Raw genomic sequence first — 14,712 nt, forward strand, 5'->3', positions numbered from 1 at the left:
ACCCAAGAGCCCTGAGATCACGACCTGAGCTGAAGTCAGACTCTCAGCTGAAGTTGGACGCTCAACCGACTGAGCCACCCAGGGGACCCTAGAATAAATTTATAATCGTAGGCATCCAACATCAATCCTCCTTGGTAAATCCCCTATTCTATAGATTCCCACTGTTATGTCTAAGGGATTATAAAAACAGGGACTATAACCCCAATGCTGGAACTAGGGAAAGCTGCCATCCTTGGTCCAAAATCTACAAGTATTTCTGATCATATATGAAGGTGGCTGCCCATGTTTCCTTTTGTGGGAAAGAAAAAAGCTCTGCATTAAGCATAAGGGACTGTTATAGTACCCACTAAATATCCTGTTATACCAGCCCAACTCATAGGGACAAGCAGCATCAGGAACAAAACTGGCTCTTACAAGCAGCACTGAAAGCAATCACACTCTGAGAAGCCACAATGAGGGAAGGGGAGGGGAACTGGCATGACAGCATATTCCTGGCTGCCACACCCAAGAAAAAGGAATTCTTTTACCAGGAGTCAGAACTCTCCTTTGATATCATCGAGAGCTTTCCTGGGCTTGCTGACTTGTTGTTCTCAGTAATATTAAAGGCACACTGCAAAATACTTGCTTTGAAATTTAGAAACAAATTTTATTTAAGATCTGAAATACAATTCCTAAAATATCAACTTCTCCAGAAAACCGTGGCTACACAATAATGCATTGCCTCTATCATGTTAGAACGTGCATTAGACTCAAATACAAAAACCATGAAACAAACCACCATCCTTCAACAATTTGAGCAGAGAGAGAATGCCTAAGGAACAACATAGATGGACTTGCAGAGGATGGGCTGTTTTACTTCAAGCACCATAAAAAAAAAAAAGAGCACAAATGCATGGGTTTTCGGGTATATACATTAAGTTGAACCTTTGGCACTAGGAATCAGGGCATTTTGTCATGGAGCATTAACGCATATTAGAAAATTGTGTAGTGTCAAAGGGATAGAACCACCAGCATTCAAGCAATGTTGTCAACTAGGCAATAAAATATTCTATTGAATGTTTCTTCTTTGTCTAATTACTGCGTACACTGGTAGCAACTTTGAAATGAGAAAAGGAGTTTGCACTCCTTTTATTTTCTGTTTAAAACAAAACAGAAAACAAAACTGAAACATAAGCCCTGTTATACATTAACAATTTTAAAGAACATCAATTATACAAGAAAAAGACTAAGAACAAAGAGTGTTTACAGATACCAGACATAACAGTGAGTGGTCACTAGACCCTCACAGGGCTTTGCGGTGGTACTCAGCCGAAGCCACTTTGTAATCACTGGCAGTAAACAGAGACGCAGCATTCTTTGCCAGATATTTTAGGAAATCATGCAAATAGCCCAACAATAATGCAAGGCTCTTCTCATCAAGGGGCGTATACGCCAACATTGCTCCGATTCTTACAAATAATCTCAGTAGATGTGGGGCTCCATAAACCTGGGACATTGGCGCATCAGGGTGAGCCAAGAGGATTTCGGCATACTGGGGCCTCTCAAATTTGTAGAGCAGCTGAGTGCCCAACATCACATTGAAATATTCTTTTATTCCTGCCACAACTTCATTAACTGCATATTCCTTATTATCAACATTTCCCTGCGACTTCTTACAATTTGCGTACTCCTCCAGAATAGCATCTACATTTTTCTTAGCAGGGAGTTGAAACAGCTGCTTCTGCCTGGTAACTAAGTCCCAGTCCTCAACAAGCCATGGTTTTAATTCTTCAGGAATCTTCACTTTAACTTCCATTCTATTCTTAAATGCCTCCTCACTTTCGACAGTGGGGTCTGCCCGGGCCCTTTTCTTCCGAGGTGGCTGAGGTGCTTCGCTGGTACTGCCACCATCTCCATTTCCAGGAGTCTTCTGTTTGTTCTTTCTTGTCTTCCTCACTGATCCTGAAGGGGGGTTCTCTGCAGAGCGACCCCCCCATCTGCCTGGGAGAGCTGGTTCCACATTCTTCTGCTGTGAACCAGCGGTCTTCTTTCCTGAAGAGGCCCCTCTCATCTTACTTCTCTGCATATTGCTTCTACTTGGTTTTTTGAAGTTGTCTTCTTCTGCAGATTGTTGTCCACGAGTTTGAGAACCCTGCTTTCTGGAACTCATTCAACCCTGTTTTTATTCCAACCACTGTAATACATAAAGCATTTTACTTGTTTGTTTTCTATAGTGACCTTTAACACACTGTGCTTAGTACAACAAAAGTTATTCTCTTGGAATTTGGATCTCAAATCCTAATTCAGGATCATGTATAAGTGACTTATTACCTCCACCCTCTTTCTCTGATCTTCACTACTAACCACTACTCTTAACCATCCAATCACTCATCAGACTTGCCCAAAAGTTAGTTTTTTGGTGCCACTGAAAAGACAGGATTATAATTTTAAACAAATAATGAATTAAAATGGAAAAGAAACTACACAAGGCAGTGGAGGTCAAATTCAACACTCTGAACAGGAAAAAGGACAAGATGAACTTTAGCTGACTAAAGGCAAAATGAGTAACAGTAAAGGTTTCTGCAGGAGTCCAGGTAGGCCTGAACTAGAGTGATGACAGAGTCCAGAAAAACTGAATACAAAACTTGGTAAATGAAGGAGAGGGAGGAGTCAAAGGTAGCTGTGTAATTTTAAGCCTGGGTAATTAATGAATTAATAAAAACACTGATTTTGATGATGAGTTTAGAAACAGCCATAAAATAATAGGAAATAAGTAATCCATCCATTGAATTAGCTATCATACATTATTGCACATCTGCTTTGGGACAGCTACTATGCTAGGTGTTAAGGATTCAAATATCTAAAGTGGCAATTAAAAAACAATGAGGTTAGTACAATGATAGTAATAGGCACATAGTATTTAGGAGTAAACAAGAAATGGTACATGACACAACTTTCAGTATTAGCTGAAATCACTTGGAGGAGGTGATATATCAGTGAGGGAGAAGTCAGTGATGACTCCCAGGTTTTGATAATGAATGATTAGGTCATTAGTATTATCACATGAAACTGCATCTAGAGGAGGAAATGGATTAGAGAGGAAAGAAGTTCAGTACTGGATCTATTAAGTGTGAGGTGTACAGTTATATATTTAACTTTAAAACGCAGCTAAAGGTCAGAGCCAGAAATAGAGATCTGAGAGTAATCATATAGCTGTTACTAGAAGCTATGAAAGCCATCAAAATCATTCATGAAGAGGAAAAAAAACTGAACCAAAGTATGGAATACTGGAAAAACCTAAAAGACTGACGTATAAGGAGTGAGCAGAGACCAAAAACAAAACAAAAATGGTCAGAGCAGCAACAGAAGAATTAAAAGAATGTTCTTTTGGAAGCCAAAGAAGTTGAGAGTTTCAAGAAGCAATTGGGATAAAATGCAGCAGAGAGGGCTAATAAGGTAAAGCTGAAAGAAAGTGTTCTATGATTCTTACAGTGTGACAGATGAAGTAATTTCTTTGACTTACATAATCCTCTTCCTTCTTTCCTTTCCAAGAACTCCTAATGTTTTCCTAGATGGAACCTCCTAGATCTCCTGGGATAGTCTGGAAGGAGAAGGTGGGAGACACAAACTAGAAAGGAAAACAGATACCTGTCAAGATGAACTTTTGTGAAAGAATACAGAAAAAAGTAATCTTATTTTATGACTGTGGTTTACGACTGTAATATCAGAGAAAATATATGAGCTCCACTGTTAGACATACTTCTACTTCAATTAGGCTCTGCCATTTATCAGTTGTGAGGACTTAGGCAAGATATGTAAGCTCACTTGGCCTCTTTTTCTCATCTATGGAATGAAGCAAATTACCCCCTAGCCTTCACAGGTTCTTGTTAAGAACTGCTTGTATACAACGTGGCTAAACAACAGCTACAGGAATACATGTGAGTATGGATACAAAGATATTCACTGCAGTGGCATTTCTAATACTGAAAAACTGGAACACCTAAATTTTCTTCTAACATAAATTACGTATGCACACTATGGAAGAACATTCAAATGAATTAAGAGAACCATGTACCAATATGGTTCTGATGTTCAATTCTGTACTATTAGGTAAACAGGCATAATGCATAGTATGTACAATAGGATCCTGAAGAGATAGATAGCACAGGCTGAAAAATAACTATCAGTCTCACACAGTTCTTATGAACAGTGAGTGTGATCAAATTCCTGTTTTAAACTGATATGCATAAATGCATAGGAAAGTATCTAGATGAATAAATACCAGATTAAAATCAGGGTAATCTCTGGGAAAAAAATGAGGGATGAGGGTGGATCAGCCTTAAACCAGATTTCTCTGGTAACTGTGGCCTTTCACCCACAGAAAAAGCCCCTCAACCAATCCCTAGACCTTAAAACGATGTTGAGCAGATATCAGGGAAACTCTGAGGGGGGAAAGAAGAGGTAAGAAATGCTAGACAACCAGAAGTTTGAATCAAGGAAACCAGTTATTAGGAAGACAAACCTGGGTGCTAGAGCTTTCATTAAGCAAATGATATCCTCTAACTAAAAGGGCACAAAGCTCTGAGCAGAAAGGACAAAGGTGGCCCTCAGAGAGCATCAAAACCTGTAAATACAGTTACTGACCCTGTGGGAGTCAGAAACCTTCTGGTTGAGAGGGATATACAGACATTCTGTGAAGGATCAGAAAGCAGCTAGTGTGTCATGGCATATATTGCAAGCTATCACGCTTACAAAAATATTTTTCTAAAAAAAAAAGTCATTATGACCAGGATAGAAGGGACACAGTATCTGACGTTTTAAGAGAATTTAGTTAATATAGGTGAAATCCAGAAAACCCACCTCAGAACTGCTATATTGCAGAACTTTCACAAAACAAGGGGACAGTTAAAATACCAACTAAAGAAAGCAAGATGGGCCAGTGCCAGCCACCCAGACTGTGTAAAACAGAGAAGTAAGGCCAGGCTGGACAGGAAGTATTTTGGAAGTCTCACTGGTACTAGCAATTCCTTACTGAGGAACTTGAAAATGATAGCTGAACCTACCATACATCCTTGGAATTAATCACATATATTCATTCATAGGAAAACTACCAAAAGGAATTCTACCTGTTTGATTAACTGGGTGAGTTGTCATTCTCCACAAATTCTTATATTACTCTTATGAAGTCTCAATGAAGTATCTGCCATTATACAGAAAAATACATGTACCACAAGTCAAGGTTTGTGACCAGAGTGAATAAAGCCAGGGAAACAGCCTTTCTAGGAATTGTCTCAGTACCTTATTTTCATCTGAATATCCTACAGATCAAATTACTACTACCTGAAAGTCAGAAACCAGACATCAAAGGAAGGGAATACCTGTCCTTTTGATGTCTGCTCCTACTTGTAGTACAAGTTTGTGGATAGCTTTGCACTTTGTACCACTCTTACCAGCTTAACACTTCTCCATGATCAAGGATAGATGTGCTGTGCACACCCATTTAAAAAGTTTGCACTGTAGATTCGCCAGTTTGTCTTGAGTTTCAGGCTTTATTAACATTGTTTATTGACTTAGCATGCCTACTCTTTGCTCCCATCATGCTCCCTCATCTCCTTCATCTAAATACCACAGAAATCCTATCTCTTCCTTAAATCTCCAATTCTAGCCCGTTTCTCTCCCGTCTCCAGTACGATATGAAGCTGATGCTAATTTTACTTATAGAACTACACCATTAATCCCTATTTGTCACAGGCCTTGTGTTATACTTATCTCACATATTATGGAGCAGCACTTAGGTCCCTGGTGGGTATACAACAGTGAATCAAAGCAAGTGATTCAACACATGAAGAAAATGGAAGCAAATCAGGGACAAATCATCAAATATTTTTTCACTTGTTCTCTACAGGTCAGCTCTAGGGTAGGCCAGCCTTTGAGAAAACACATTTGTACGTTTGCCCTAGGTTTCTATTTTTAATTTGTGTAAATATTTAAACAGATATAAGCTAATACTGGTATCAAATCCTAGATCTTCCCTTTAAAAAAATTTGTAACTACAACTCATTTTTCCCATACAATGTTATAATACACAAGGATCTTGAGAGCTGTGTATTTTATTAAATGGCCATACCTTAAAGCACCCCCTTAAGGGAAAAGTGATTCCCCCTCAGTTTACCCTGTAGTAACTATTAAAACATTTTTGTCCTCATTTCCTATTAACATTTCCAGATGCAGATGTAGTAGGTCAAGAGGGAATAACAGGTTATCAAATTACTCTCCCATGCTATACCAATTTCCAACTTTACAAGTAGTGCGTAAAACTATCACACCCATACTCTCGTCAGCAGTGGCTAGTCTCATTTACAAAATTCATAAAATTTGATAAAATGTTTAGCTGTTCAGCTTCTTAGTGATGCTTCAACATTTAAGGTGTCTATTGGCCATACATATATGGCTCTTGTTCTCTGCCCAGTTGATTCTTATAGTGATTTCAACATTTATAGGAGCTCTTTATCAAGAGTTGTCATTCTGGGGCAAATATTTCCCCTAGTGTGCTTTTATAGTGTCTGATATTATGATTTTAAAGTTTTATATAATGACATGTTAGTTTTTCCTTCCACTGTTAAAACAGGTCATCTTAATGGATATTTTATATTTTAATTCCTTAATCCACCCAGAATTTACTTTGTAAGTTATGAACTGAAAAGCCTGTATTATTTTCTCCAAGTAATTAATTTTGTGGCACTATTTTGGGGTAATATTTCTTTTACATGTGTGTAAATACCAACACACATAATGATGTTGGAATTCTCCCTTTACTTCCCTTCCCCAATCCCAGGAGTGTGCAGGACTTCAAATTTTATATACATATTCACACAAAACATACCTTTAAAACTAAATGTGTATTTTACATTTGACTTGGCAAAGTGAGACCTACTGCCCCATACCTTTTCCTACTTTAACATGGGCATCTGTCATTCTTTTTTTTTTTTTTAATTTTTTTTTTTTCAACATTTATTTATTTTTGGGACAGAGAGAGACAGAGCATGAACGGGGGAGGGGCAGAGAGAGAGGGAGACACAGAATCGGAAACAGGCTCCAGGCTCTGAGCCATCAGCCCAGAGCCTGACGCGGGGCTCGAACTCACGGACTGCGAGATCGTGACCTGGCTGAAGTCAGACGCCCAACCGACTGCGCCACCCAGGCGCCCTGTCATTCTTTTTAATATCCACATTACTGTATAATCTCCGTGCCAGAATTTAACCAGTTCCTTATTAATGAACATTTAGGGTGTTTCTGATACTTCATTATTACAGAAATGCTATAATAGATGTAAGTAAGTGGACAGATATATTAGAGAATTAGGGACTTCAAGATTATTCTCAGAAGTGGAACTGTTCTGACGAGATAGAGGCAAATTCAACTTATAAAGAACTGCTTTAATTTGTACTCCCAGCAAAAACCTTAAAGTTCATTCATCTAAACCTTCAGCAACACTGGATAAACATCTTTTGGAAAAAAACTTTGTTTTGCTTATCCAGTATACAGTAATATTTTATTTGAATATGTGGGATATTGAGCATCTTTCATACATTCATGTGATGTTTTTCTTATGTGAATGTTTGCTTTCTTTATTGATTTCTAATAATTAAATCCTAAGTTTTCTTGGGTATGTTGGAAATATTTTTTCCAAACTCATTTTCCTTCTAAGTGGGTCTCTGTGTGCACGTGTGTGTGTATACACACACAAATATGTCAACCTTTTCTTTTGTGAACTTTGGCATTTGTTATGTCTAGGTAAAATGCTTCCAAATCAATATTCTAAAAACGATTTCCTATATTTCTTGGTATTTTTATAGTTTCTTCCAAATATATAACCTTTCTTAATATTAATTACTAAAGAGGCCATCCTTTCCCCGCTGATTTAAAATGCTATTATAGAACATTCTAAATTTTTAGATGAACATGGGTCTCTTAAGGTACTCTCTTCCCATTGATTTTTGATTATTCAATTTTTAAAGGTTATCATTGTTTCTAGGTCACCTGGTCTGTCATAGAGACCTCTGTTCTCACATCAGTATCACATTGGTTTAATTATCATAAAGATATAAATGTTACCTTAGAATAACACTTGTAAATGGTTTCCAATTATGTTTGATTGTTGGAAGTATTATTTGAAGTAGCAAAAACACTGGAATCAACCTAGAGGACTATCACTAGTAATTCAGAAAGATAAAATGTGCTTTACCCATGAGATGGATTAACATGCTAGTTAAAAGAATGCCACTGTGAAAGGAATTAAATAGAACTCTAAGAATGAACATGAAGACAGCCAAGACAATTAGCTAAATAAAGACAGTAAGTTGCAAAACGATACCTAGAACATACCAAGTCTATGTAAAAGAAAACACAAAACAGTATTTTATATATGGATATCCATATATGTTTTTAAACAGATACATAATTTAGAGATCTAGAAGGACGGATAATAGTGGTTAACTCTGGAGAAAGTTAAGAGAATCAGGGGTGGTGAAGAAATGGAAACTCGAACCTACTCTGTAACATTTAAACTTTTTCATTTTAAGGATAATATATTCACATGTCAATTACATGACTAAAAATTTATATTATAGATTTAAAACTCATAAACATATTCTGATCTATTCTTATCCTTGGATCTCACACATAGCTGAACTTTTCAGTGAATTATCACTGTGTATCATACATTTTGTATGCACACCATTCAGACTGGTTTCCTTCCCCCCACTTCTAGGTTCTACCCATCCTTGGAGGCATAGGTCAAGGTCCTTTTACTCTTTGAGGCTTTCATCTCAGGATACTCTGGACCTTGCCTTCTCTGAGCTCCTATTGGCCTAAGAGCCCACCTCCCTCCCTTTTGCCCTTAATCATTCCCCAAAAGGCCTTCTGTATAGGTGTTTTTTCTGTGGGTGTGCATACCCATCTACTGCATCTTTTCCACCAGGGCAGCGCCCTCCTATGCAGCCTAGATTTCAGAAGGGAAAAAAAAATAAGGAAAATATAGTGACTCCATGGGAAAATGAAGCTTTCAAGTGACTGGAAAAACCTTCCTTCATCTTCTCATGCAAGTAATGGGCCATTTAGGAATGCAGACTCCAAAGGCTAACATTTTTGGTATGGGTGTGTCACAAATGAGCGTAAACATCTATGGTTTGTTGAAATAAACCTTTAAAAGCACATATACCATTACAGTTAATTTATATCCATTCTCTTCTGGATCTTGGAACACTTCCTTTATGTTTAACATTATTGTTTGAGTCTGAGACAAAGGAGGAATGACACAAAAGCTGTTAGCAGACTGAATGTTTATGATTTCCTAGTTAAAATTATAGCTCCTGGAAATTCCCTTATAAATAAATATGATCAATATACTCAATATCTTTCTAGATTGTTAGGATAAGCCAGAAGTCATAATTTCAGATTTCAGTTCTAGTGTTAACTGCTGCTTCTGGAAAATCAGGAAAGAAACCAACAGTATTAACTTTGTTTTATATTTCCAAAAAGAATTATTCACTGCTTTTAGAAGTGTAAGAGTGTATGTGTGTGTAAACCAGGATGTACCAGAAGGACTAACAAAGCCATAATTATTATTAAAGCAAACACTTGTATGTGCCAAGCACTGTCCTGGTACTTTACATGTAATCCCTTCAAAAATCCTATGACATAGGAATAATTATCTTTATGTTACACATGAATAAATTTAGGGACAAAGTGAGTTAAGTATCTTGCCCAGGATCACACAGTAAGTGGCAGAGACAAAATTCAAATTAAAGAAGTTAGTCTTTACCCTTAACCACTAAATTATGCTGTACATGGGAGGAAACAAAATTAAAATAATAATAATAATAATAATAATATTGTAGTATCTCTTATCAAAGAATGTAACATTACACAGCCTTCTGTTGTTTAGGCACTTACTATACTGGAAGCACTACTGGACTTAGCCTCATCCTTCCCTTCTTAGAATTTAGAGTGTTTTTGCAGATAGGTGCTTATCAATCTTCAAAATATTCCTGGGCAGTTAGGAAGGTTATGTGGAACTATCTTGTTTGAGAATTGAGGCCAAAAGAAGAGAGGGACTCACCCAGATTCTGTAATCAGGGATGATTCTGCAACCAGGATCAGATCTTCTGATCCTTATTATACAGCAAACTTAGCTTTTCTGATGATGGCCTGGAAGGTCAAAGAAGGGGACAGAAAAGGACATAAAATAAAAACATATGAGAACCTTTTTTTCTTTATCAACCAGTGCATTTTATCACATACAAAGGATACCATAGCTGATAAATAATGTGCAAATGTTTCTTTTTCCCTTCTTGTAGTTGTATTTTCAAATTTACTTTACTGTACATTTATCCTGATTTTCAATAAAGTAACTGTCTTTTTTATACTTTTTATTAAGGATAATTTCAAATAAATAAAAATGTAGAAGGAAGAGTATTATAAACCTACAACAGTCACCCAGCTTCAACATTACCAACTGAAGGCCATCTTGTTTCATCTATAACCCCACCCACTGCTCCCCCCCCCCAACTCCGATTTTTTTAAGCAAACCGAATAGCTGATTTTCTGTATTTTATTATGGAAAATGTCAAACATATACCAAGGAAGACAATAATATGAGGAACCCCATATGCCCTATCACTTAACTCAAACAATTAACTTAGGGCCAATTTTTTTTCATCTATACACCCCTCCCCACTTCCCCCTACCGCTGAGATTCTGAAGCAAATACCAGTCATCTACGTATTTGAAGTCATTCCCAGACATTTTATTAATTAATCCGCAAATATTTTCCTATATATCTCTACAAGATAGACAATTTGAAAACAACCATTACTGCCATTATAACGTCTAAAAATAGACATCAATTCCTTAAAAAAAAAAAAAATCAAACCCGTCTTCAAATTTTCCCGATGCATCTTAAACAGTTTTTTTTTTCTTTTTTTAACAGTTGGTATGTTCAAATCAGGATCCAAACAAGGCCTACTCATCGCATGTGGTTCATCTCCTGATCGCTCTCGTTCTCCATCTCCCCTCACCGCCCCCCCCCGCCTTTTAAACTTTTCAATATGGAAAATTCCAATCCCCGCTATTTTGAGCTAATTCTCAAATAGTAAATTATTTCAGCGGTAAAAATTGATATGTCTCTTTTATAACTCGAATTTCTCCTAGGGAAGAAGTTAATGGGCAGGAAAAGCAATATAATGAACGAATTTACATAATTTATATTGTTTCTCATTCTGTTACGCGGTTTTTCACTCCACAATAGCGAATATTTTTCTGAGCCAGCATTGGTATTGTCTTATACGCAGTAACACACAGTACAAGCCTCTGAGGTAAACGTCTCTGAGGTAGATACTATTATTATCACCATTTTACAAACATGGAAACCAAGACACGGAAAGAACAGGAGCCAGCCCAAGCAGGGCGTTGGCGAGTAGGAATTTGAATGAGGCTCTGCTCAGTTGTAAAGCCATATGTTAGTCTTGTCTATATACGCGGCAATAAAAAGAAATCATCAACCCTTTCACCCCACCCCCACCCCGAAACCTGAAACGAGAATCCAGTTCTTTCCAGCAGCCGACGTGTGACCACTGCCGTCCCTCCAACCGCCATAGTAAAGCCAGGTTTCTCTGGCAACTGATATCCATAGGCAGACACGTCACCCTGGAGGCGGTCTTATGCCCTCCAGCCAATCACAATCCTCTTGTCTAAGTTTTAGAATGTTCCATAACCAAATGATTGGAGGAGGCCTACCACGTCAGCGATGACTCTTCGCCGCAGTAAAGGCGGGTGCTAGCAACCTGCTTCTTCACGGTTAAGGCTGGAAGCAAACCAATCGTCTTTCTCCTTTAGTGCGCGCTCTGGCCAATGACGCTCGCCCTCTTAGGCTCTTAGCCCGCCCACCAAAAGCGCGACAGCCGTTGGGTCATAAGTCTATAGGGCAGGGTGTTCACGTGGCCTATTTTCATGACCCAGAGTTCCCCTGACCAGAGTTTTTTTTTTTTTCCTTTTCTTTTCTTTTTTTTTTTTTTTTTCCTGCAGGGAGGCATTATGGGTTTTTTTTTTCCACTGGGAAAGGAAGTGTCTACGTGGCCTGCGGAAACAGGATGGGCGGAAATGAGCTAAGATTCCCGCGAGTGGGGAAGCGCGAGGTCAATCCTGGGGCCACGCCCCCAACCTCTTGCACAACTCTCGGAGTGAAAAAAAAAAGAGCGGGGTTTTTAATGTGTGTGAGGGGTGTGGGGGTGTGGTATTGGGGCCATTGTGTTTGTGCGCGGGGGAGCTCGCGTAGCTCTGGGGTTAGGGTGTGCGCGCGCGCGGCAGTCCTCGTGGTGTTGGAGGTGGTGGGTGTGCTCAAGGGTGCGCCCCTAGCGTTGGGACTTAGTGTTGGGGCCAGTGTGTGTCCCAGAGCAGGGGCGCGCGCTCATGCACGCGCGTTGTGTACTGAATGTTCTCTACTTTCCTATGAGTTTGAAAATTGTTCTAATGAAAAGGAAAATAAGTCAAGGCGACCATAACCAATAAGGAGCCTTTACCAGAAATATTTTGGTCTCTCCTATCAATTTAATTTCAGACCCTAAAAATACACTTTCCTCCCACGTTTTTCTTTGTTGCCAAAATTCTGTTCTAAACCATAGTTCTTCAGTTAAGAGCCAAACCCTCCCAATCCCGTATTAGCAATTCCAAGGAGCAGCTTCTTTACCGTTCTCTAGTATCCTCTCCCATCCCCCAACTACAAAGTTGGGTGCAGTTGTCTTGGCACAAACACAATTTTCTGCCAGCAATATCTGTATGTAACAGCCTTCTTCAGTCTCTCACTCTCGCGCTCTATTCATCTATCTATCTATCTATCTATCTATACAGACTCCGAATTTCTGTAGGGGCTGAGGCTCTCTTACCTTTTTGTCCTGATCTCCAAGCACAGTGCCCTTCAGGCAATTATGCACTCAGTTAATTTTCCAGAAAGTTCTCTGGGTGAGGTTTATACCTCTTGAGCCAGCCACTAGATGCCACCAAATCCCAGCAAAGGATTGGCTGTTTAGTGCCTGGAATTATGGGATTTTGTTCCCCCTCTTTCTGATTTGTTGAATTCCACAATCTATAGGGATCATATATATCTTTCATTGCTAGGGAAAAAATTAACTTCTGTAAATAGTCCAGCCAGGCAGAAGACTATGGCCATAGATCTAGATGTTTTTCCTTGTTTCCTTTAAAAAAAAAAAATTCCCCCCTCCTGCCCTCTCTTATTTCCTCCTTGCCTTTTCTGGGGGGTCAGAATTGATGAATGACCCCAGGCCCTGATGCTGATGAAGATAGAATTCTTTCTGTGCACCTTCTTTTCAAAACTGATCTTTTTATCTTGACATTTTTATTAAATATGGGTGTTTGCACCCTATTTTTTGTAGTGGTACCGCTACACTTTGTTAATGTCTTTGGAGTTAGAGACCTAATTTTATTTTACTTTTATTTTTAAAGGTTTGTTTATGTAGAAAGCATGGACAGGAGAGGGGCAGAGAGAAAGGGAGAGAGAGAATCTTGAGCTGGCTGGGTGCTGTCACCACAGAACTGACATGGGGTTTGATCTCACAAACAGTGAGATCATGACCTGAGCTGAAATCAAGAGTTGGACCCTCAACCAAGTGAGCAACCCAGGTGCCTGGAGACCTAATTTTAATTCCCTACTTCCTAGCTCTGAGACCTTGGGCAAATAATTTATGTTCTGTGACCCTCAGCTTTTTGCATGCTTTCTGTAGTTTAGATGCTGTGTCATATCCTTTACATGGATATTCTTCTCGCAGAAAATCCTTATTAGATGGGTATGAATCAATAAAACTCAAAAAAACAAAAATTAATATATCTATTTTTATTATTTTTTTAATGTTTATTTATTTGTGGGAGACAGTGAGACAGAGTGCAAGCAGGGGAGGGGCAGAGAGAGAGGGAGACACAGAATCTGAAGTGGGCTCCAGGCTCTGACCTATCAGCACAGAGGCCGTCTGGGGGCTCGATCCCACGAAGCATGGGATTATGACCTGGGACAGAGCCCATGGGGGGCTCGAACCCACGAAGCTTGGGATCATGACCTGGGCTGAAGTCAGATGCTTAACCGAGTGAGCCACCCAGGCGCCCCTAAAAATTATATCTTTCAATGTCAATCATACATGTGTGTGCACGTGCACATGCACACATGTGCACGTGCACACACAAAGGGGAGAGAGCAAGATTGAGAGCTGTGGTTCTTCAAGTGTGTTTTCCAGACACACCAAGTAGCATTGCATTATTACCACCTTTGGGGAAATTGTCAGAAATTCAGATGCTCAGGCCCCACCTCAAACCTAATGAATCAGAAATCTTAGGGGTAGGGTTTGGTGATCTGTGTTATAACAGAGTGTTCTGCTGATTCCTATGTACACTGAAGTTAAAACCAGTGCTTTGGAAGACTGAAATGCAATGCTTATTTTTGTACACTCCACTAGAGGGTGCTACAGAATGTAAAGCAAAACAGTAAATGATCTGTTTATTGAGACACCCTGTATATTTTTTCAAAAATTCTTGTCCTTTTTTATTGAAGTATAGTTGACATACAATATTGTATTAGTTTCAGGTGTACAACACCCTGTAAATTAGCAGTCCCATTTTAAGATTAAAAACTAATGTATAGAGGTGTTCAATTGTTTTCTCAGTGCATAC

The 14,712-nt window shown here is 38.8% G+C and overlaps 1 protein-coding gene across 4 annotated transcripts; it reads right to left on the minus strand.

The window, feature by feature from the left end:
* Positions 1-621: 621 nt before the first annotated feature.
* On the minus strand, positions 622-13,035 carry MORF4L2 (mortality factor 4 like 2). Of its 4 annotated transcripts, none has more exons than XM_058712408.1 (4): positions 12,921-13,033; positions 10,100-10,188; positions 3,503-3,607; positions 622-2,173 (listed from the first exon to the last, which is right to left on the minus strand). In XM_058712408.1, exon 4 carries the CDS (start codon positions 2,147-2,149, stop codon positions 1,283-1,285), a length of 867 nt encoding a protein of 288 aa, XP_058568391.1. In that variant the 5' UTR covers positions 2,150-2,173; positions 3,503-3,607; positions 10,100-10,188; positions 12,921-13,033; the 3' UTR covers positions 622-1,282. The 4 variants fall into 4 exon arrangements, with proteins under 4 accessions (XP_058568391.1, XP_058568390.1, XP_058568394.1 ...); XM_058712407.1 differs by lacking the exon at positions 12,921-13,033 and adding an exon at positions 11,569-11,694; XM_058712411.1 differs by lacking the exon at positions 3,503-3,607 and having other exon boundaries at positions 12,921-13,035.
* Between the last annotated feature and the right edge of the window lie 1,677 nt (positions 13,036-14,712).

Source organism: Neofelis nebulosa, chromosome X, assembly GCF_028018385.1.
Source record: "Neofelis nebulosa isolate mNeoNeb1 chromosome X, mNeoNeb1.pri, whole genome shotgun sequence".
NCBI lineage: Eukaryota > Metazoa > Chordata > Mammalia > Carnivora > Felidae > Neofelis > Neofelis nebulosa.

Excerpts from the sequence above, each read along its gene's own strand:
- MORF4L2 (XM_058712411.1), bottom strand. The coding sequence starts at position 2,149 with ATGAGTTCCAGAAAGCAGGGTTCTCAAACTCGTGGACAACAATCTGCA.